Source organism: Dermochelys coriacea, chromosome 7 (genome assembly GCF_009764565.3).
Source record: "Dermochelys coriacea isolate rDerCor1 chromosome 7, rDerCor1.pri.v4, whole genome shotgun sequence".
In the NCBI taxonomy this organism is placed as follows: domain Eukaryota; kingdom Metazoa; phylum Chordata; order Testudines; family Dermochelyidae; genus Dermochelys; species Dermochelys coriacea.
In genome coordinates, this window is record NC_050074.1 from 43,222,180 (window position 1) to 43,244,463 (window position 22,284).

Below are 22,284 nucleotides of genomic sequence, written 5' to 3' on the forward strand. Positions count from 1 at the left end.
CTTCCCTCATAGATCATGTTTTCTAGACCTTTAATCATTTTTGTTGCTCTCCTCTGGACTTCCCCAATTTGTCCACATCTTTCCTGAAATGTGGTGCCCAGAATTGGACACACTACTCCAGATGAGGCCTAATCAGTGTGGAGAAGAGCAGAATTATTACTTCTCATGTCTTGCTTACAATACTCCTGTTAATACATCCCAGAATGATGTTTGCTTTTTTGCAATAGCGTTACACTGTTGACTCATATTTAGCTTGTGATCTACTATGATCCCCATTTCCCTTTCTGCAGTACTCCTTCCTAGGCAGTCATTTCCCATTTGTATGTGTGCAACTGACTGTTCCTGCCTAAATGGAGTACTTTGCATTTGTCCTTATTGAATTTTGTCCTATTTACTTCAGACCACTTGTCCAGATCATTTTCAATTTTAATCCTATCCTCCAAAGCCCTTGCAACCCCTCCCAGCTTGGTATTGTCCGCAAACTTTATAAGTATTCTCTCTATGCCATTATCTAAATCATTGATGAAGATATTGAACAGAACTGGACCCTGAACTGATCCCTGCCAGACCGCACTCGTTATGCCCTTTCAGCATGACTCTGAACCGCTGATGAGTATTCTCTGGGAACAATTTTCCAACCAGTTATGCACCCACCTTATAGTAACTCCATCTAGTTTGTATTTCCCTATTTTGTTTATGAGAAGGTCATGCGAGACAGTATCAAAAGCCTTATTAAAGTGAAAATATACCACATCTACCACTTCTTCTCTCCCCCTCCCTCCCATCTACAAGGCTTGTTACCCTGTCAAAGTAAGAGTCATGAAGGGGCATACAAATGTTTAGCTTATCTGGCATGTTAATACCTTGCAATGCCGGTTACAAAAGTGCCATGCAAATGCACTTTCGCAGGTGACATTGTAAATAAGAAGCAGGCAGCGTTATGTCCCGTAAATGTAAACAAACGTGTTTCTCTTAGCAATTGACTGAACAAGCAATAGGACTGAGTGGACTTGTAGGCTCCAAAGTTTTACATTGTTTTGTTTTGTTTTTCGAGTGCAGTTATGTAATAAAAAATTGTAAGTTGCACTTTCATGATAAGGAGAATTGCACTCCAGTTCTTGTATGAGGTGAATTGAAAAATTGTATTTTTATAGTGCAAATATTTGTAATAAAAATGAGTATTGCAAACTTTGTCATCTGTGTAATAGAAATCAATATTTGAAAATGTAGGAAAACATCCAAAATATTTAATAAATTTAAATTGGTATTCTGTTTAATGGTGCGATTAAGAGTGCAATTAATCACAATTTTTTTGAGTTAATCATGTAAGTTAACTGCGATTGATCGACAATCCTATTTCTACGGTAATACGTCCGACAGGCAGTGACATGAAACCTAACAAATCCAAAATTCTCCTGTTTTAATAAAGCCTCTTTTCTTAAATATTGAATAATTAAGCATCTTACTAGAATAAATTATTTAAAATAGATTCAAAGGAGAAAAAATAGAGCTTGAATCTTATTTGAAACATGCTATTTATATTTCTCTTTTTAGATCCTTATTTCAGCAGATGATGAAATGGAGGAGTCAGAAGTTGAAGAGGACCTACGGAGACTGACTAACTTAAAGCCTATTAAGAAGAAGCATCGCTTTGGGCTGCCTGTATGATGCATTCCTGACCTGTATATTTGCAGGTTTCGTGGCATAAGCTTCTTGGTCAGTGGATTTTCACTTTGCAACAGCATCCCTTTTTTTCTACTAACAGTTACTCAACAACAGGTCTGTGATTAGGATGCAGGTAGTTTGAAGCATTCCAGTTCAGTTGCACTACAGAAACACTGACCAAATATGCAAGAGCGTCTTTTCATCATTTATGGAAACACCGCATTGTTAGGGACCAGACACTAAAATGGTTTGTATCTGACACTTCAGAGAAGACGACAGAAAAACAATTACTCAGTGTCGACTCACTTATGGTTCCTGAGTGATTCAGTGCAAGACATTCTGGAAAAAGGCATTGGGGTTGACTAAGTGGAACCAGTGTGTTTTATTACTAAAACTGGCATTTGCAACATATTAATTCCTAGAGCAGAATAGTTTTATGGTTACAAGCTGTAACTTAATGTTATTTTTTTAAATACATGTTTACTTCCTACAAGGTACCTATGGAACTAATAGGCAGAACAAAGATTTTTTTCAAGTCTCCTCTAACCTATTTGACTGTTTTATATTTAAGTTATATTTTCATACTGTTATATTTAAGGATTCTCTTTGTCAGAGAAAAGGACACTGTTCCCTTTTTTTGTGTGGAAAAAGATCAAAAGATTTGCAGTGAAGTTCTCATTCGTCCTTGTCACTTCATTAAGATAAGGCAAATGATGTTTTCACAAAGGGAAAAGCTTTCTTTCACTGTTGAAACCACCAAATGTCCACTAGAAATGTAGCCCCAAGTGTGGTTTTGGCAATGTCATTTAAGAATAGTATTTTGTAAAATGGAGATGTTCTCTGCATATTTGGCAATATGCACTTTAGCAGATTAAGAAAACATTTTTCTGATAGTTTCCTCATCTGTGAAATGAACTTTTAAGGACGACTTCATCAATATTTGTCTCAAGAACTTGCAAATCTCTGATTGTACCTCTCAACTATTCCAAAGGAGGCAGAACATGCCCTTTTCCCATTTCTTATATGGGATCTAGCACATGAGACGTTCATCTGATTAAAGCTCTTAGCACTACCTTAATACATATTTTTTCTTTGGGTTGCATTTTTACTTAAGATTTTTTCCATTTAAATATAAATGTGTAGTGCTGATCTTTAGTAACATTTGAATGCTTTAAAGCATATTTCCCCAGCACACACATTCCTTAATTTCTCCAAAAAAGCCTATTTGTTTCTCCCTTTCTCTATCTGGAATAAAACTGAGAGGTACTATGCACCTGTTACTACATTTAAGATGTCTGTGGCTTTCAGTGTCATCTTTCCGTAGTTAATGAAAACTTATCTGCTGGTGTTGAACCCTTGTAGACATGTTTTCATTGACCTCCTGTTTCTTCATGTATTTCCCAAATGTTCCGACAGCTTTCTTTGATTCAATTAAGCCTTGTGTAGGATGAGGTGATGCATCAAAAAGATGGCAAAGATCAGAAATAAGGTGCAAATCTGGACATCAGATGCGTTCCAAGCCTTAAAAAAACCAAACAAGTTCACTGGAAGACAGCTCAGAACTTTTTAAAGATTTTTTTTAAATTTTGTATATATTTAGTAGGTCTTAATGTGGTATGTTACCAATACTGCTGAAGTAGGGTCAGTAGGCCTTCGGAAATACTGTGTGCTCCCTTGCTTACCTTCACTGTTCAAATATTTGTTTACTTCTTGGCTTTTGAGGTAAACAAAATGTCCTGGGACTTCCTCTGTATATCTCAATCTGTCCAGCTGTCTAAAAGGGACATTTTACCAAACCTGACATTTGAGCTAGCTGGAGTCCCCCCAATCACTGTTACTGTGTGCTAAAACATAATAATTTGCAATAAGTTAAATGCTAATGTTTTTCTTATACTAAATCTAGAAACTAAGGGAAACAGACACTTGCTTAATTTGAGTTTCTCTGAAGTATGAAGTAGGGAAGTGTCATTAATCAATGTTGCCGCCCAATTTATTAGCTTTCCTTTTTCAGTAAATGTTTCAGCTTTTTTGATTTAAACCTTGTCTGAGTATTGTACAATCAGGCAGGTTCAACCTCTCCAGTATAGTAGTTTAAGAAATTCACTTCAATGCACAGTATACCTACTACAGCTTTGCCACCCCCATGGGAATTAAGAACTAGTCTCCTCTGTTCACAAACTTCGGTATTTTTAATCAGGAGTTTGAGGGGATTTGCCTAGGCCTTGTTCTATTTGAGGTAATGAAATAAAACAGATGATGCTTTCTTTATTCCACCATATTATACTTACCTATCCTCTTTAATCATTAGGGATCATTTGAACAGCACACGAATCATGAGCTTTATTTTTTTCCTTCCTTTGTTCAAATTATGCAGAATATCAAAATGAGTTTCTAGTGTCAAGTTTAGTCTGTGAACCATCAAATGGCCTTAATCATGTAAAATAAGCTTCTTTTGTACAGACCTCATATTTACTGTCCAAGTAAAGATAGTATAAAGCACCATATAGTTTTCTTCAGATTGTTTTAAGGGTAAAAATGCTTTCTCCCCCCCCCCTTTTTTTCCTTAAGTGCTTCAGTACCTCTGAGTTGAGATTTGTATTGTATTGTAACAGGACTTGTGACATAGTGAAATTCTATTAGCCAAAGACTCTCAAGCATTTCACATTCCTACAGTCATAACATGGAAAATGAATACCTTTTATTAGAAAGGTTGTTTGAGCATTAATTTTGATACAGTCCCTCTCTTTAATACTAGACTTTTAAAGTTCCCCCAAGTGACAGCAAGATGTTACATTTTTTGCTCATTAGTTTTCATTACCCTTTCAAAAAAGAAAAGGAAAATGTTAAATTATTTCCTTGTTTGCAAAAGTCTTAACTGAAAAAATGAATTCATGCAGTAGTTACAAGTTTATACATTCTTCTTTGAAGCCCAGACATGTAACATCTAGTGCTTCACTGTTGGAATATTTTGGCAGTACAGTTTAAGAGAAACTATTCTATAATGAGTTGATATGATTATAATTTGAAGTCCTGGAAGCGCACATGTGATTCTCCTCCAAATGTTAGTCTGCTGTGGCAAATCCATCCTTTAAACAACTCACAATAGGTTTAATTCAGACTGTACTTATAAAAGGTAGTCATGATGCCATTATTTGTTTGTTTAAAATAAGCTTGTGTATAAATAAATAAAATGGATTCTAACTTTAAATGTATGCTTGAGCAGAAATTAGAAATATTGGAGGTCAAGATTCACCATAACTTGTCAACCTTACAACACATGAACCAGTTATATCTGCGCTGTGATATGTTATCTAATATGTGGTCTTAAAGTTCTGGCTTTAATGCATTCAGTTCCCCTTGTCCTACTTTGTGGTAAAATGCAGTATATTAATGTTGCTGACTAAAATGTGCTATAGCTTTTCTTCAGGGAAAACTCATACTTGTTGAGTTGTGAACTTAACTAAACAATGCAAAGTGTTCCAGAGGTTTCTAACAACTGTATGCACAGTTTCCAGCTGTGCCTGGTGGGGGAAAGAATGTTCAGCATTAGCAGTGAAGGGTTGAGTATCTTAAGGAATTTCTGCTATCGCTTGGCTAACCCCAAGTCTGCAACGTGCTGTGCTTTTTGCGGCACCAAAAGTAGTGAAAGTGAACAAATCCAGCCACATCAGGTCAAAGTAGATCTAAAGCACAGCTGTGCAACTTTTTTTAGACAATATTTAGTCTCCATTTCAGTGACTGAAAATGACTACTATAGTTTTACAAAGTAAAACTACGCTATCTTTAAAAAAGGGACTCTTTTGTAATTGGGTTTTTGTCTTGCCTGGATATGTCTCAAATTGAACTTTGGGTTTATTTGTTTATAAGTAAATTGGGAGTAGAGCCTATGTCAGCAAACAATGACTGAAATCTGCTACCTTCTGTTTGAACCATATTGTTTAATCAGTGGTGTTACATTAAAGTTTAAGGGTATATGATGTAAGGGTACTTACATTGTATAATGGTTTACAATAAAGTTTGACTTACTACAGATTTTTACATGTGTTCTGTGCTCCCTTATGTTAAAAATGAATGTACTTAGCTGTATTCAGTGTGCCTTTACGTTGATTATCTTCTGTTCTGGCACACATTTTGTTTAGAGTTTAAACACTGAACTTCAGATCTGCTGGTATTAGTTTTTGCTTCTGCATTGGGATTAGTTTCAGGATGTTGACACATCTCAAGATCCATTTTTGAAGGAGAGACAAGATATGTTAGATTACAAATTGTTTTATTTGCAAATGTCATACATATTTAAAATTTCTCTCAGAGTTGCACTTACAAGGTGCAAAGGTAGTTGTGTTCCTGTGGTGTTCTACACAGATTTTGCCTTGAGTGCACACCCATAGATATGTTATATGTCATGAAATAATCAAAATGAATTTTTAGGTATACTCCCTGTGAAAACGTACAGCTGGTTCTACCCCCAAGCTGCCAGCAGCTAGAGTATCTATTGTAACAGACCTGTGGACTTCAGACAGAAATGACAGTTTCTGGTATCAGGGGAATGCCCCACCTCCTGAACTTCAGTCATGTTTTATTTGCCTCCAGTGGTTCAGCCAGAGCTTTTTGGAGGCGAATTTCAATCTCTTATTGAACATTTCTGACTAATTTGGCTGAATTTGTCCCTCTGTTCCCTTGGCTCCACTTTGGAGGTGTTTGCAGTGGCTGATGCTCCTGCAGGCTTCAGGAAGCAAACTCAGCAGAGAATGCCAAAAGATAAAAAGGAAAGAGCTGTTTCTTGCTTCATGCCTTTGTGTGTCCTGTTGAGCTTGCCAGGCTGAGTGCAATTCCCACTCAAAGCATGCTGCAGGCAGGGTCACGTTGGCCTTCCTCCAATGACCAACAAAAAGCCAAGCAGGAATTGAGTAGCCAGAGGCAAGCAGATCCCCTGCCTCATCTCCATGAAGGCACAAGATCAGCCACCGGCTGGAAGATCATACCTAAGTCCCTAGAACTGTACCAGCAATCATGCTTCTGATTCCCTGCTGCCACCTCTGTAACATCCTCCTAGGGATTGCGTACTGATTCCCTGTAGGTTACAGCCTGAGTTAAATGCTGGTCCATGTGGGACTCCTGCCAGTGTTAGAGGCTCTTGGGGATTCCATTCTTGAACCCTAGTACTTTCTTTGAGAGATCCAGAAGGAACCTCTGTTGGAAAGACAAGACGACAACCCCAGCCTCTTTCAGAGCAAGATCACTTGCCCCTTGGAAATATTTTTTGAGTGATCCCAGTTTCATTCCCCCCATATGAAGCAGGATTATGGGGACAAACACAAAGGAGAAATAAATAAAATTAGTTTGGTTCCCTGCTTAACTTCATGGAGGGCCTCAGGGCATATCAATGCAGCAGAAACTAAGCCATAGATCTGTGCTGATTCCTCTGAACATGCACAAACACAAAAAGGGCAGGGGAAATCCTTCCTCCATAGAGAAGGAAGGCCAGCAGTCTGAATCAGTGTTAGAGATTCAGATAACAAATAGTTTAAAAAAAAAATCTAACCAGAAGATAGACGTTTTCAGGCAAAGTTCTTGGAGTACTGTTGAACTGTGCTTCAGAGGGCTGCAGCTGCCCTACACAAGTTATAGCTGAGATGCTGCATTGGAGCAGGGGTTCTCAACCTTTTTCTTTCTGAGCCCCATCCAGCATGCTATAAAACCTCCACAGCCCACCTGTGTGACAACTGATTTTCTGCAAATAAAAGCCAGGGTCAGCATTAGGGAGTAGCAAATGGCAATTGCTTGGGGTCCCATGCCACAGGGAGCCCCCCATGAAGCTAAGCGGCTCAGGCTTCAGCTTCAGCTTTCTGCCCTGGGCCCCAGTGAGTCTGATGCTGGCCCTGCTTGACAGACCCCTTGAAACCTGCTTGCAGCCCTCTAGGGGTCCCCAAACCCCTGGTTGAGAACCACTGCATTAGAGGAATGGGGGATTTCCTGTCATACAGAAGACTAAGAAAGCATCAGACTTTGTCCCCACCGGCCATTCTGCGGTACCAAACTCTCACCTCCAGGTTGTTTTTCCCAGCTGGTGCTGCAGGTTGGCATGCATTGCCATGACCTCCACTTCCTCTCAGCCCTGGGATCCATGACAAGAGGGACAGCAGCCCAGGTGTGGAAGAACAAGTAGGCAGTAAGGGATCTCTTAGTCTACTATTTACTAATATCTACCTCGTCAACATCTATTTTTATAAGGCTAAAAGCATTCTAGGTGTGCACCAGTCTAAATTCAACCTTGTGTCACTACTGAATGTGAACATGTCTCTTTCCTGATGGTCAGGCATTCAGCATTTCTAAGGAGGAAATGTTTACCTGAAACTGTGGCCACTTTGCTATAAAGCCCTTGGCAGACAGCCATGTCTGGGCAGGTGTCACCTCCACCCTTCCTCTGGGAATGAGAGCTCTCTGACAGCATCAGCCCAGCAACAACAACAAAATAAATTATGAAATGCATTTGGCACACTCTACTAGCTTTCACAAGCAGTGGTGACATGGTTGGGTAGTATTGGAAGTATGGGCCCTCTCACTGCCTAAGGGCTTCTTCCTGAAAAAGAGAGTGGGGATACATCTTTCATGCAAATAATATGGGGCTTTTTATCACTGAGATAAGATGCTCAGGCAAATCCATTACCAGCTTGTAGGAAATTTTATAGGAAGCTAAGGCTCAGAGCTGCTGGGAAAGTAGATTGATAATCCTGACTCTTGCCAGATTCTGTAGCAAAGAATTATAGGTCAGATGGAAATAAGACAGTCCACAAAGTACAAGAGGGAATACCATTTTACAAGTGGTAGCTGGACCACATCCAGGGTGTTGGCACTAAGCCAACTGAGGGCAACTACTGACTTTACCTATCTGGAGTTAGCCTAGCATTAATTGGGGTGGCAGAGCAGAGGGAGGGGCAGGTCTTTTTCAATTTTGGTCACAAATTATGTCTTTGGGCATTGCCCAGAGGGGGTGCTATGTGGAGCTCCAGATGAATCACATCTAGTTTTGTCCCATTCCCAATATTGAACAACCCATGGTAATGATGGCCATGAATGAAACCACCTGTCTGCTTTATCAGAATAATACTTCTCATTTCCCATCCTATTTCTAACTTGAGAACTGGTAACAGAGCAGAGTGCCATGTGAAACATCTGAAAAAGTTCCTCAAGAAGGCTTATCTTCACTTTCCCATTTTTACCATTCCACAGGCATATTGTGCACTATATATGGATGGTAGGAGCTGTGGAAGCAGTCTCATCTGAAGGGAGCTTCAGGGGGCTTGGCATTCCTCTCTTGACAGGGACTGGCAGAACTGGTTCTTCCCTCAAGCTAGAAGCAGCCTGAAATACCCATTGTAACTGGTCTGTGGATTTTAATAGTTGAAAAAAGGAAACTGGCAGATAAGCACAGATTTTCCTGTTTGGGGATGAGTGGTGTAATTCCTAATGAGATTAAATAAGGTGTTTGTCAAATTCAGAAACAATACAATTTCTTTCATAGTGCAGGTTTTGAATTCTTAACTAGATCAGTTACTGCTTTCAATTATTAAAATATATCACCATTTTTAATGTGATCTCAAACTCTGCTTTGGCTAAATTGCATCAGTAAGGTCATGCACTTAGTTGGTTTAAAAAAAAAATCCTGATTTTGTTTTCAAATTTCTTAATACAGTGAAATTGGAGTGGATTGATACCAGTTTTTCCAATGTGGAATTACTTGACTCTAATAATGATGCAAAAGCTTGTGATTTGGGAAGTCTCTTATACTAAGCCACTGATATTTTTAAAAAAAATATGTAAAAAAGGAAATAACACCATAAACACTCAATTATCTATCAGTAATTCATTATTTCTGGGCAGAAAACTAACAAGTCATATTCTCTGACATGAAAAGTTTTAAGTCTAAAAGCTAGCCAAAGGATATGAGAGAGGAATACAAATGACAGGTAAAGTGGTGATTGGCCACATATTGATGATTATAGTATATTGGTATAATGTTTTTATCATTAGTTCTACTGCCTGTGCTTGTCGTTCACTAAATAATATATGAACAAAGCTTGAGAAAAGACACAAAATGAAGTTGTCCTCAACTAAAGCTATTAGTATTCCAGTAAATATCTATTTTAAAATTGCCAGTTGGAGATTTTATACTTTGGGTGTTGCTTGCCTGCAGCTGATCCAAACAGAGGTTAAATAAATTATATTCCGGATGAAAAAAGTAACTTTAGTATAAATATAATACAATGCAATTCTAACCAGAATTAGAACCCAATTTGAAATTACTTTTGCTATAACCCATAAATAAAAATTCTTCACTGAAAAAATTAGGGGCATCTTTTTAAAAGAAAGTTTGTGATTGCTGACTAAGTACAAAAATAGTTACCTAACCTGCTTTCTAATTTATCATTCTTACTTAACACTTAACTTCCCATTCTCTTGACTTGTGAGGACTAATTTTTTTTAATTCCTTCTAAAGAGAAAACACTAGCAGTATTAAGAGCAAAGGAACATCAAGGAAATCAAGTTTTGGCATTGGAAGAATTCTAATGATCAAATTATAATCGAGTATTTGAAATGCAACAACAACAAAGAAAATATATGGGCTGAGACCTATGCAGAAAAGTAAGGTTATTTGCCATTGGAGGCTGTCATACTCCTGATTCGCAAAAAGAAAAGGAGGACTTGTGGCACCTTAGACTAACAAATGCATTCATCAAATGAAGTGAGCTGTAGCTCACAAAAGCTTATGCTCTCTAAGGTGCCACAAGTCCTCCTTTTCTTTTTGTGAATACAGACTAACACGGCTGCTACTCTGATACTCCTGATTGTAGGTTTTATAGCACGTTATGGCAACACTGGGAGAATAAGAAACCAAACTCCCTCCAAATTTGTCAGCCTTCCCATCAGAAGCATTCAAAAAAGAGTCAGAAAAGAGTCTTTAACAAAGCATTGCCTTTTAAAGTTATAAATAGAGCCTCAGTAGGTTCCCCTGGAAGAACTATTTGTTATAGTAGAGTGGACTGAACTTCCATCCGCTCAGTTTCATTACTGCAGCTGTCTCCTCTTGTCAATTCTGAACTTCATCCAGCTCCAGCCAGGCAGGTCAGTAAATTCTACAAACCCCAGTCATCGCTAAGAATAAACCTTTCCAAACAGCAGCCTGTGTCAACCTGAATCATTCTGGGATCTGGTTTGGGAAAATGACCCAGCTAATGACTTCATATTAATGGTCTATATAAGTCAAGGAAAAACCAGGCTGCTGCAGAGTGCATTAGGAGCAGATCCAAGGGAAAAACTGCCTCCGAGAGGACTAATATTGAGTGAGTACCCCAGCTATGTCACAGGTATGGAACGATATTAAATTGGCTGGTGTATTGCACCACATCTGAAAAATATTGCACCATTTAATGATTCTTCTGGTTAAGTAGTTTGACAATTTATGTTTGTTAATCCTTGTGTTAATGAAAATTTTCTCAAATCGTTGACCTGTTTGCTATTTAATTAGTTATTTCGGAAGTTTTTTCAAGCCACACTTCGTGAAAGAATTTAGAAATGAAACTATTTTTTGATAAATTATTTTGCTAGTGACCAAAAAGCAACTTCTCCTATACTGGAGCGACTGCAAATTAACATAATGTAAACTATACTTTTTAGCTTTAACCACATTTGTTGAAAAGGAAAGATTTTTTTTCCTCTAGATTATGCAGATACGGTGATAGATTTAAATGTAGAGGTGATTCCTGTTTTTGCTTTTAGGCTAATTCCAAAGGCTATAGAAGGTGTAAATGTGGGATTTTAGTTTAACTTTTTGTTTCTTGCTCTATCTCCTTGAGGTGTACTGTTCCCTATGTAAAATGAGGCTTCATTATAACAAAATACAGAAAAGCAATGAGTATGAGGGACTAAAAATTCTAGACATAAATAAAAAATTGATGTTTAAGACCCAAAGTACTCACTTAACTTCAAATGTACCATGTAACCAATAGGTTAAAATCATTCTCAGACTCCCCACCCCTACGCATTTCAAAGTATGTCTAAGTGGATCAATTTCAAGATTGCTATGAATGCATAAAGAACCCAAAGAATGTATATTTACATACTGTTTTCCTAATGGACAGTATTTTGTGACAGTGCCGAGATGGTAAGAAAGCTTTATAGGAGCAATACTGCAAGGCTAGAGAAAAGAACCCTAAGAAGAATTTGGAAAGAATTCAGTTCTCCTTATTCTCTTTATTCCAAGTGAAATAGACTTGAAGGCAATGTTGCAGATCTTGTAAACTAACACTTTGTGCTATTGACAACTGGAGATAAACCCAGGCTGGAATGTTGTGCCTACTAGGAATAGTTTCTGGCTAAGATCCTGTCACTTGTGACTGGCAAGCAATTGAAAATAGTTCTACTGTCTGCCAGTCACAATAATACCCCGAGTGCCAGCAGGAACTGAAGCTTCTTTACTGAGGCTGTCTTCACTGCCAAAGAAGGTGTGTTTACTGCAAGATAACTGTTTTTTACCTCTCCTTCTGTAACTTTCTATTGGAGGCAATGCACTGTAGCTTTTAGCATGAGGCCAAGCACAGATTGAGGGAGTAGAGTTGGCTTTACCAACCTACCACATGGTAAAAACTACAGGTGCCTTACTACACTAGGGTTTTACAGTGGGATAGCTCATGCATGTTCATTACCATGCTGTCAACACACACCATTTTTGGCAGTAAAGACAAAGCCTTAGAGTTAATGATTTCTGCCATGGTAAGTTAAGAAATCCTGATGCCTGGCATTTAAGATTCAAGAAGGGATTCCGCAGGTTTCATGCTCACCCTGTTCATGAAACCAGTTTCCCCCTATTCTGGTTTAGAACCTGCACCCACAATAAGAGGCCTGTGTATTACTCTCTTCATTGCCCAGTTGTGGGGCTGTGAGGTATATAAATAATTCACACTACATGACAAATACCAATATATATATATATATATATATATATATATATATATATATATATACACACATACCACACAAGATAGATAGATATACATGAAACCTGTGCCATGTAGTAGATACTTAGCCTATATCTTGAATAATCAGTTAACAAATGGCACTAACCATTTGCTGAGAAACTCTGTTGAAAGGATTTCTTTTTTTAGGTTTTATGGCTTTGCTTTCTTTGGCTGGCTATATAACACTTTCCCCAGAGGCCTCGAGGACATTTTGGTTCCCACAGTAAATTTCAGTGACATTGATCGCAAGCTATGCTGAGGCATTCTTCTGTGTTTGTAGCCAAGAGAAAACATGCAAGAGTCTCCAGTACAACCAACCTTCCCACTGCCTAAAGTCATTAGCACGGATGCTGCTTGGAACAGACTACTGAAATCATTCTCACACTTGGGGTCAAGAGAATCCATTCCCCTGAATTTACATGGTCTCTTTGTTTGGTCTCCAATCTCTAGAAATTCATCCATTGTCCCCCTTCCACCAAGATTGATTGCAGAGAATTTATCAGCAATAACTAACTAAAGTTAAAAGAAAAGGAGTACTTGTGGCACCTTAGAGACTAACAAATTTATTAGAGCATAAGCTTTCGTGAGCTACAGCTCACTTCATCGGATGCATTTGATGCATCCGATGAAGTGAGCTGTAGCTCACGAAAGCTTATGCTCCAATAAATTTGTTAGTCTCTAAGGTGCCACAAGTACTCCTTTTCTTTTTGCGAATACAGACTAACACGGCTGCTACTCTGAAACCTAACTAAAGTTAAAATAAGAAAAGAGGATCTAGCTACAGAATGCCAGGCTCTTGGTACTCAAATAATACACAACTACTCTTAAACACTGGCTATTGTTTTTAATTCTTCAGTTGCTTATCTTGTGAGGATGGGGTTGGACTAATCGAATTGCATGCCTGTGTTAGTTACCACTGTGCACTCCATGCCAAAAGGGAGTGGTGTCATCATGTTTGTCATTCCTTGAAATAGCACACTGAAGGCAAGACTTTCAGGAATTGTGTGTGACTGGCTAACACTGACCAATGTTGTCATTCCTACAACTACCTCTTTTGATGGTGATGCATTCAGCTATTACCATTCTCACTGGCTGGAAGAAGTCTAGGTAGAAAAATCAGCTGTACAACATACTGTATTTGCAAAAATATGGTAAATGGCAGCCCTCAGTTACACCTGTTTCTGCTGTAGGATTTGAGATTTTATTCATCATTTATTTATTCACTCCAGATTATGAATCAAGACACTTAAATGTGTTCAGAACCTCTAGCCAACACTACTGATTGCTTAGTTTGCACTACTAAATTATACAAACTCTCTGGTCAGAGAAACGAAGAGATTGGATGGGAAAGAGATCTTTTAGTTACCAAAAGACTAATAATTTTATGGACAAATATTTAATCTGGATGAAGTCCAACCAGAAATTTTCTCCAACATATTAAATATAAGTGAGTAGAAAGATGCATAAAACAAATTCTAGATAAATAAATAACGAACACTTAACAAGTTTAGACTCAGGGTGTGTCTTCACTGCAGAGTTATCCCAAAACTCTTACTCTGGTGCTACCCCTAATCTCCACACACAGAAACCTCTGACCCACGATTTAGTGGTGCTTTCAACCCAGAGTAGGTGCCCCATCTTGTGCTGCAGGCCAAAGTCCCAGTGAGGCTTTTCCTTGGGTTGATAAGATACCCACTTTGCAGTGAAGAGACAGACTAAATCACTGGAGTGCTTGGTTGTCTTCCCACAATTCCCCCCATGGGCCCAGAAGGAGAGAAAAGTTCTCCCAGAATTTACTGGGAAAGAATCATACAGTATCTCAGTTTACTGCAGTGCTAAGAACCATATGAGATTACCCTGGAAGTCCTAGCACCACACCTGGGTAAGTGCAGCATCAGTGTAACAACACTAACTCAGTTTGCAGGATGGCTGCTCACACCTGCTCTAGACTAAATTGGGTGCGCAGACCCAGATGCTGATCACCCGAGTTAACTCTGCAGTGAAAAGTCTGATGCCTACATCAGATTTTACCACAATGGTTTGAACCATTCCAACTTTGTCAGTTGGTATGTTGACACTACTGGACATCTTTCCCTCAGCATAATAGATTAATGGATATGTCTTCATATTTGTAAGTTGAGATCTAAATTCCTCTTTTTTCCTCTTTACTTCCCAAACCTAGACTCGGGTTCCTTAACTACCAGTCCCTTTTGGTCTTTAGGCACAAGGCAAAATTTGGTATATATGATTATAAACCACTTCCACTCCATCTTTCAAAAGTTAAGTCATCTCAAGATAATTATAATGTAACAAACGGTTCTCAGGTTACTAGGGCAAGTGTTTTCAACACCTAGTTCAGGAAGCTGAATTTTTGCTAGGAAATTTTTTTTCTTATTTGCCATCTGTGTGCAATGTAGCTGCCTACTGTTACCTGTGTGTGCTGTACAAGGCTGCAGATCATTAGTGTGTACAATATAGTGTAGGTATAGATGGAATATAGAGTATGTGTTAGATAACAGTTCTATATGTTAAAACAATGAGGAGTCCTTGTGACACTTGAGAGACTAAAATTTATTTGGGCATAAGCTTTCATGAGCTAAAACCCACTTCATCAGACGTATGGAGTGGAAAAAACAGCACAGAGGTATAAATACACAGCATATTAAAAGATGGGAGTTGCCTTACCAAGTGGGGGGTCAGTGCTAATGAGCCAATTCAATTAAGGTGGAAGTAGGCTATTCTCAACAGTTGAGAAGAAGGGAGGAAAAAAATCACTTTTGTAGTGCTAATGAGTTCAATGTAGCCTATTTCAAACAGTTGATAAGGTGTGAGTATCAGCAGGGGGGAAATTAGTTTTTGTAGTGACCCATTCACTCTGTCTTTATTCAGGCCTAATTTGATGGTTTGCAAAATGGTGTCCAGTTCTGCGGTTTCTCGTTGGAGTCTGTTTTTGAAGTTTTTTTTGTTGAAGAATTGCCACATTTAAGTCTATTATTGAAGGGAGATTGAAGTGTTCTCCTACTGGTTTTTGAATATTATAATTCTTGATGTCAGATGTGTCCACTTATTCTCTTGCGTAGAGACTGCCCAGTTTGGCCAAGACTGGGAGTGGATGGGTCACTACAAAAACTAATTTCTCCCCTGCTGATACTCACACCTACTCGTCAACTGTTTGAAATGGGCCACCTTGATTACATTGAACTCATTAGCACTACAAAAGTGATTTTTCCTCCCTTCTCAACTATTGAAAAAGCCCACTTCCACCTTAATTGAATTGGCTTGTTAGCACTGACCCCCCACTTGGTAAGGCAACTCCCATCTTTTAATATGCTGTGTATTTATACCTCTTTGCTGTATTTTTCACTCCATGCATCTGATGAAGTGGGTTTTAGCCCATGAAAGCTTATGCCCAAATAAATATTAGTCTCTAAGGTGCCACAAGGACTCCTTGTTGTTTTTGCTGATACAGACTAACACGGCTACCACTCTGAAACCGGTCAGTTCTATATGTTGCATCTTTGTCTCCTATATGTTCTGTAACTTGAAATACTGACATCTACTTATCTGTCAAAATTTTTAGGCAGCCCCTGTGAAAAAGAAGCGTCCTCCAGTGAAGGAGGAAGATCTCAAAGGGGCTAGAGGAAAGCTCTCCACTAACCAGCAAATTAAATCCAAAACCTACCAAGTCATGAAGCAATGTGGTAAATCTCTTGTCTGTTTACAGTACTACAAATGTTAAAGCAAATCTTCAAAGTAAAACTTGAATTTAATTGATAATCCCAGCTAAAGTGCAAGCTCTCTAAAGAACAGCCAAACTAGTTTAATTCAGGCAACCTACATTTGTGTACAGCAAAAAGAAATTTTTCTAATAATAAAGGGAGCTTATTCATGTTTCCAAGGAGTACAGTATATGCAGTTAGGCACATAAATGTAAAACTGGCAGAACCCTCTGAAATGCAGGCGCAATAATGCTCATGTATTTTACCCTGGTTGTGTGGATCACCCCAGAGGAAGGGCAGGAATTCGTCTGCTTCCCCCACCTCTTCCACCTATTAGGTTCTCACTAGCTGGTGCTCATAAGGTGAAAGGCTCTGCACAAAGTGAGCCTCTGCCTCCAGACCATACTGACTGAGCATTACAGGGTGGGAAGTACTGCCATGGATTTGACTTCTGGAATATGGGCTAAACCCCTTTCTTACTCCCTAACTAATGTCAGTGGGTCTTACTTGACTAAGCATTGAGTTTAAAAATGGGTCAGAACTAGAGCATTTGATCCTACATTGGGAGATGCCTGAGATGTCAGGGGAATATATTAGCTGTGCTTGGACTTACAGGACAAACGGGAAAAGAAGAAAAATTTCTTATTGATTGAAATCTCTCTCACCTGGTGCTCATGGTTTGTCATTCTTTTAGGATTGGGATGGGGGATCATGAGGAAAGCAGGGCTTTAAATTTGAAATCCCGTATTCCAAATTTAAAACTGTTTTGAAAGCTTCAAATGTAGCTGCAGGGATTCTCCCCTCAGAGGGATAAGTTAGATACTGACCAAGAAGTTTGGCAATTGGACTACACTGCCCTTGAGAGTCTGCAACATTATTCAGAACAATAGCACTATTCTATGGTATTGAGCAATGCAACTGTTTGTGCTGCAAACACACACATTTTGTACCACTGAGTACATTTGACAGGTCCTGAATTTCCATGCATTTGAATGGGGTGATGTATTTCATCACAGAAGAAGTATGTGTTCCAGCAGCGCAGCTGTTGTTGGCATAAATCTTTTTAACTGATTGATTCCTTTTGTTCTTCTTTTTCAAGAACAAGAGGGCTCTGTGGCTCCTTCCATATTCAGTCAAGATCGGACAGGAGGGGAAACAGCCTTTGAGAAGCCTAAAGAAGGGCCACCAAAGTGTCTTTAGCTGATAACCAAGTTTAACCTGTGTGACAAAGATTCCTAATGCAACATTTAATCCCAAATTGCTGTTGCTCATACTAAACTTATTGCTGCACTAGTAAGTCAACTTAATTCTTTCATATTAATCATTAATTAGGAGGACTCATGTAGGCTACAACTTCCTTTTATAAATTTAAATATTTTCTTTCTATATTGTACATGCTGTAATGGGTTCAATAAGAACCTGGTCACTGGACACAGGCTGGCATAGTAATGACCAATTTCTGCTTAAATGACGTATGTGTTTTTTTTAAGACTTATGTTCCAGAGCTGTGATCTAGTTCAATTTTCAATATAATCTTAAATGCAAAAAAAGTAAAATAAATGAGTGATATGGATTTGATTTCAGTACAATTCCTTCTAACTGTAAATGTTTTTATACTTTTGCTATTTTCACAGTTGGACATGTAACTTTGCAAAAACATAATAAAGGACTTCACTTTTATCTGTAGTTTTTTCCTGATATTTTCCTGTACTTCTGCTTTCCACACTTTACTTAAGGATTATAGTGAGTAGGATGGGTTATTTACTGCTAACGAGTGAGATGAAACCATGTTCAATTGAATACCACACGTCCACAACTCTAGACAGCCTTGTGCAGAGCATCAGGGTCAGTCTGTCCACAGCTGAATCAAATGCAAAAGATTGGATGCCCCAGTCACGTACAAAACACTGAATATGGGGATGCAAGAGAGGGAAGGATGATTCAGCGGTTGGAGTGCTAGCATAGAACCCCGGACATCCAGGTTAAATTCTTTGCTCTGCCATCAACTTCCTGTGTGATCTTGGGAAAGTCTCGTACTCTACCTGTGGTTCCATTCCCACCCATTTGTAAAATGGACATAATAGCACTGCCCTACTTCACTGGGTGAGGTGAGGATAAATACATTAAAAATTAGGAGGTGCTCATACACTCCAGTGAGGAGAGCTACACAGTAGCTAAGCTAGAGGCTTTATGGATTTTAGAACTATTTAAAAACTGTTGAGACAGATACATTAGGTTCCATACATAAAAAACAGTGCACTCAATATGTGATTTACACCAACATGGCTGTCGAGCTGTGGCAACTGAAAAGATGTTTAAAAAAGAATGAGTGAGGTTTTAACTCATATTGCAACACCTCTATAAAACTGATCTAGAATAAGTCTCCTTCCCTATATGTGCAACTTGTCTGCACCAAAGAACTTTCCGAATGGCACAGCTATTGCTACTCACATGAATTATGACACACATAATGGGCAACAGGTGTTCTCAAAGCAGACAAGCTACATCTAAAGTCAAAAGTTCTTGTTCTAGGAATACTAGAATAATACATTACATACTAGTGTGCTACATCTTCAAATTCAGGTGAATTAGTTTGGATAAAATAAGGTTTTGACATAACTTTGAACCAAACCAAGTTTTTCTAAAGCTCAGAATATTCAATACATTTTTTTCTAGCTTTCATTTTTCACTTTTATAAAACTGCATTAGTTAGCTTTCCATTCCAGCCAGATCAAAGGAGCCAAAATGGCTTGAGGTTTTCCTCTTGGTATTTCCAGCCTGGCTAGAATAAAAAACCTCTCAAGAGAACTTGTTCATGCGAGGAGCTTTCCAGATCCTTTAACCTTGAGAGATCTCCATATCCTTTTTTTTCTAAAAAGGGTTATACTTCATCATCATCTATGAAAAATAAAACTTGCCTGTTGAACTGTCCATGCAGATGACAAACACTGATGGGGGGAGGAGGGGTTATTACTTTTGCCCTTGCACATGCATGGGCTTTTCTAAAGAATTTCCATGATTTCAAATAGATGAATGAAGACACAGAGAACTGCTGACAAGGCATTATCTCTGAAAGCATCTTTCCTTAATTTTATGGTTCAGGAACATTTTGTAAAGTTCATCTCTCCCTAACCCCCCTCGCCCTCAACATCTGAAAACTAGGGAGAATTATGAGGATACTTGGGGCAAGTCTACACTACAGTGCTACATCAGCACAGCTGCCCTGCCGTAGTGTGTCTGCTGAAGACGCACTATGCTGACGGGAGAGTGTCTCCTGTCAACGTAGCACCCGTGTGGACGGTGCAAAACTTGCATTGCTCAGGGTGGGAGGGGGCTTTTTCACACCCCTGAGCGACGTAAGTTATATCGACTTAGGCTATAGTGTAGGCCTGCCTTTAGTGTTTTAAAAAAGGGGATTAGTGTTTTAATTTGCCTGCTTTCCTGTATGGGGCTCATGAGCAATGGAATTGCTGCAGGTCACAACTCAAGTTATCCAGTTCCCTTCATTAATAATGTTAAGATAATTGTTAGGCTCTTACTCTTTATAAAAACTAAACAAATACTTCCTGATGGATCCTGCAGAAAAGCCTAAGAGGGCTCTAAGTATTTAGAAAGTGGCCATACATATGAGAATACATATGATTTTAGAGAAACTTCCACACACATGAACCTCTTTATCATTTTCTCTTTCTATCCTCTCTTATAATATGAAACCAAGGAGTCACCAGGTGAAACTAAAGCAATTAACTGAAAACAAATACAAGGTAGTACTGTTGTACTTCATGCTGTTTATAGTCAACTGGTGGAATTCACTGCTCCACTTAGCCAAATTTTATAGCGGGATTTTTAAAAAAGAACTGGAATGGTTAACAATTAAGAATACTATTGCCAGCTAGAAACCCCACTGAGTATGATTATTATACTTCCTGGTATACGACTGCCTGAAGGGTTTAAGAAGGAATTTCCACTCCCACATACAGTACAGCTTTGTACAAGTGGTTAGGTACGTTTACAGGGCGTTTGATGCCTTTTTTAATTGAAGATAAAACCTACCAAATGGAAATTGTGGGGGTTTTTTGGTTTAGAAGTTTTTAAAACCATGGCAGAATCAGTATGCACTGCACTTGTCTCACCCTCAAGAAACCAAAGGACAAAGTGCTTGCTTTAACTTGGCATAACGTGGACATGGTGCTGTGCATGCTCTCCCCCTACAGCTATGCCAGTGCACCCTGCAACACACCACCTTTTCCAATGGGCCAAATTCCCCCTAAGAAATAGGGAAAATTATCAAACTTCCTGTCCTTTGTTTCCAGTGGTAAAAAATGAAGCTGACTTACTGCTGAGCTCTGCCAAAACATCCAGTAATAATTACCATTAAATTGCAGTCTTTATCAGCAGTAGTACAGATCTCTTATCCAAGTTGAGCATTCTAACCAATTACCTGATAACCACTCAACCAGGCCTTATAAAGAAATGGTGCTACCATGGAATTACTGTGACCAAGATGGAGATACTATAGCTCATATACACTTGATACCGCAATGTACCCCATATCAGTTCTTTGGCTTTCTTTCCAGGGTACTAGATGCTCCTCTGTGGATCTATTAGACACTGGAAAAGCAGATGAAAGGAGCACTGTGCAATGGCACCCAGGTCAAGGAACAAGCAATAAGAGATAACGAGACGGCTGCAAGGACAAAGGAGCAAGAAGCACTCATAGAAAGCCAGATAACATACAGGACATATAGGTACCAAGCAGATCTAGATGCCAACAAAGAAAGGGGTCATGGAAGAGACTTTAGAGGCTGCTTAGACCCCCTCCGATTATAGAATGAGGCTGAAGTACATGCCATCCACTTCTGGCCACCTCTCATAAGGACCACATTTCTACCTGTGTACATGATAAATAATAACTTTAGCCAGGCTAGCCAGAAACTTCCAGTGTCTGGAAGGTATGATGGGTTGGACATTAATCAGCTGTTAAAATTGTTTGTAAAACAGGTAAGATGTAGCATGCAGAGTACTACTGTAACAATTCAGTCAGGATTCTAGCTGAGCACAGTGCATTAGCATCAGGTGCTCGTGACAGAAGCCTGGGGGATGCCCATGGAGAAGATAACAGCCCCAGTACAGCAGGAGTCTGGATAGCAGGTAACATACAATATTTAATAAAGAACTGCTTACTAGGTCTTGCCTCATTCTTCACCACTATGAAACAATGCCAATTTCTGATCAAGTTAAAAATGGGTATGAGAGAATAAATACGTTCTGCGCCTCTACTAGAACAACCCTCATGACCTCCTCGTTGTCCAGCTATACCAAAAGAATGACAGGATGTGGTTTAATCAGGCTGCAACTTTATTAGATGTCTGGGACTATCTCGGAGGTAAGCGTACAGTGCCATGATCATTTCAATATCTACCATGGGGCTTCTGCTTTTTCCACCCTGGTCCCCAGCCAACCTGCTGCTAGGACCTTACCATCCCCCTCTCAAAGGAGGATTAAGGCAGGCTAGCAAGAAAAGAGGAGTTGGCTACCTGCTGTACCAGTCATTGGAACCTCCAAACCCTCCTGTTCCGCTTCTTTCACAACCACCAGCTTAAGTCCTTTTCCAAGCCATTTATCTGGGCACTGTATCAGTTTCCTAGGGAGTACCTGTGCTGGACATCAGCCACAAGGAGATGCCAGCAATTAGCTTGACTGCCTCCTCTCCAACCCAACAGAGTTCCCAGACATTTCCCAATGCCTCCTTTAATGTCTGCCAAAAATGTGACTGCATCCAAGTCCGACGGGTGAACCCCATCCTCTCGAAATAACTCTGGTGCCCTATTTGCTAGCTCAGGATGCAAAATTACTGACCCTCCTATGACCCCCATGAATTTGGT

At 39.1% G+C, this 22,284-nt stretch overlaps 2 protein-coding genes across 4 annotated transcripts in view; both read left to right on the top strand.

Annotated features, from left to right (window-relative positions):
• The window catches only part of LOC119858626 (store-operated calcium entry regulator STIMATE-like), a 106,885-nt gene extending 101,184 nt beyond the window's left edge, over window positions 1–5,701 (top strand). For all 3 annotated transcript variants that reach the window (XM_038409675.2, XM_038409677.2, XM_043518516.1), the window contains one exon: window positions 1,555–5,701. In XM_038409675.2, the coding sequence (XP_038265603.1) occupies window positions 1,555–1,668 (114 nt within the window). In that variant the 3' untranslated portion in view covers window positions 1,669–5,701. The remainder of the gene's footprint in view (window positions 1–1,554) is intronic.
• A 4,974-nt stretch (window positions 5,702–10,675) lies between these two features.
• Window positions 10,676–17,972, top strand: MUSTN1 (musculoskeletal, embryonic nuclear protein 1). Its single transcript, XM_038409679.2, has 3 exons — window positions 10,676–11,030; window positions 16,261–16,381; window positions 17,499–17,972. Exons 1-3 carry the CDS (start codon window positions 11,022–11,024, stop codon window positions 17,597–17,599), a joined length of 231 nt encoding a protein of 76 aa, XP_038265607.1. The 5' UTR covers window positions 10,676–11,021; the 3' UTR covers window positions 17,600–17,972.
• The last annotated feature ends 4,312 nt before the right edge of the window (window positions 17,973–22,284 follow it).

Bases quoted from the DNA above. Each gene is read 5' to 3' on its own strand.
- MUSTN1 (XM_038409679.2), top strand. The intron at 16,382-17,498 runs GTAAATCTCTTG...TTCTTTTTCAAG, and splicing joins CCAAGTCATGAAGCAATGTG to AACAAGAGGGCTCTGTGGCT.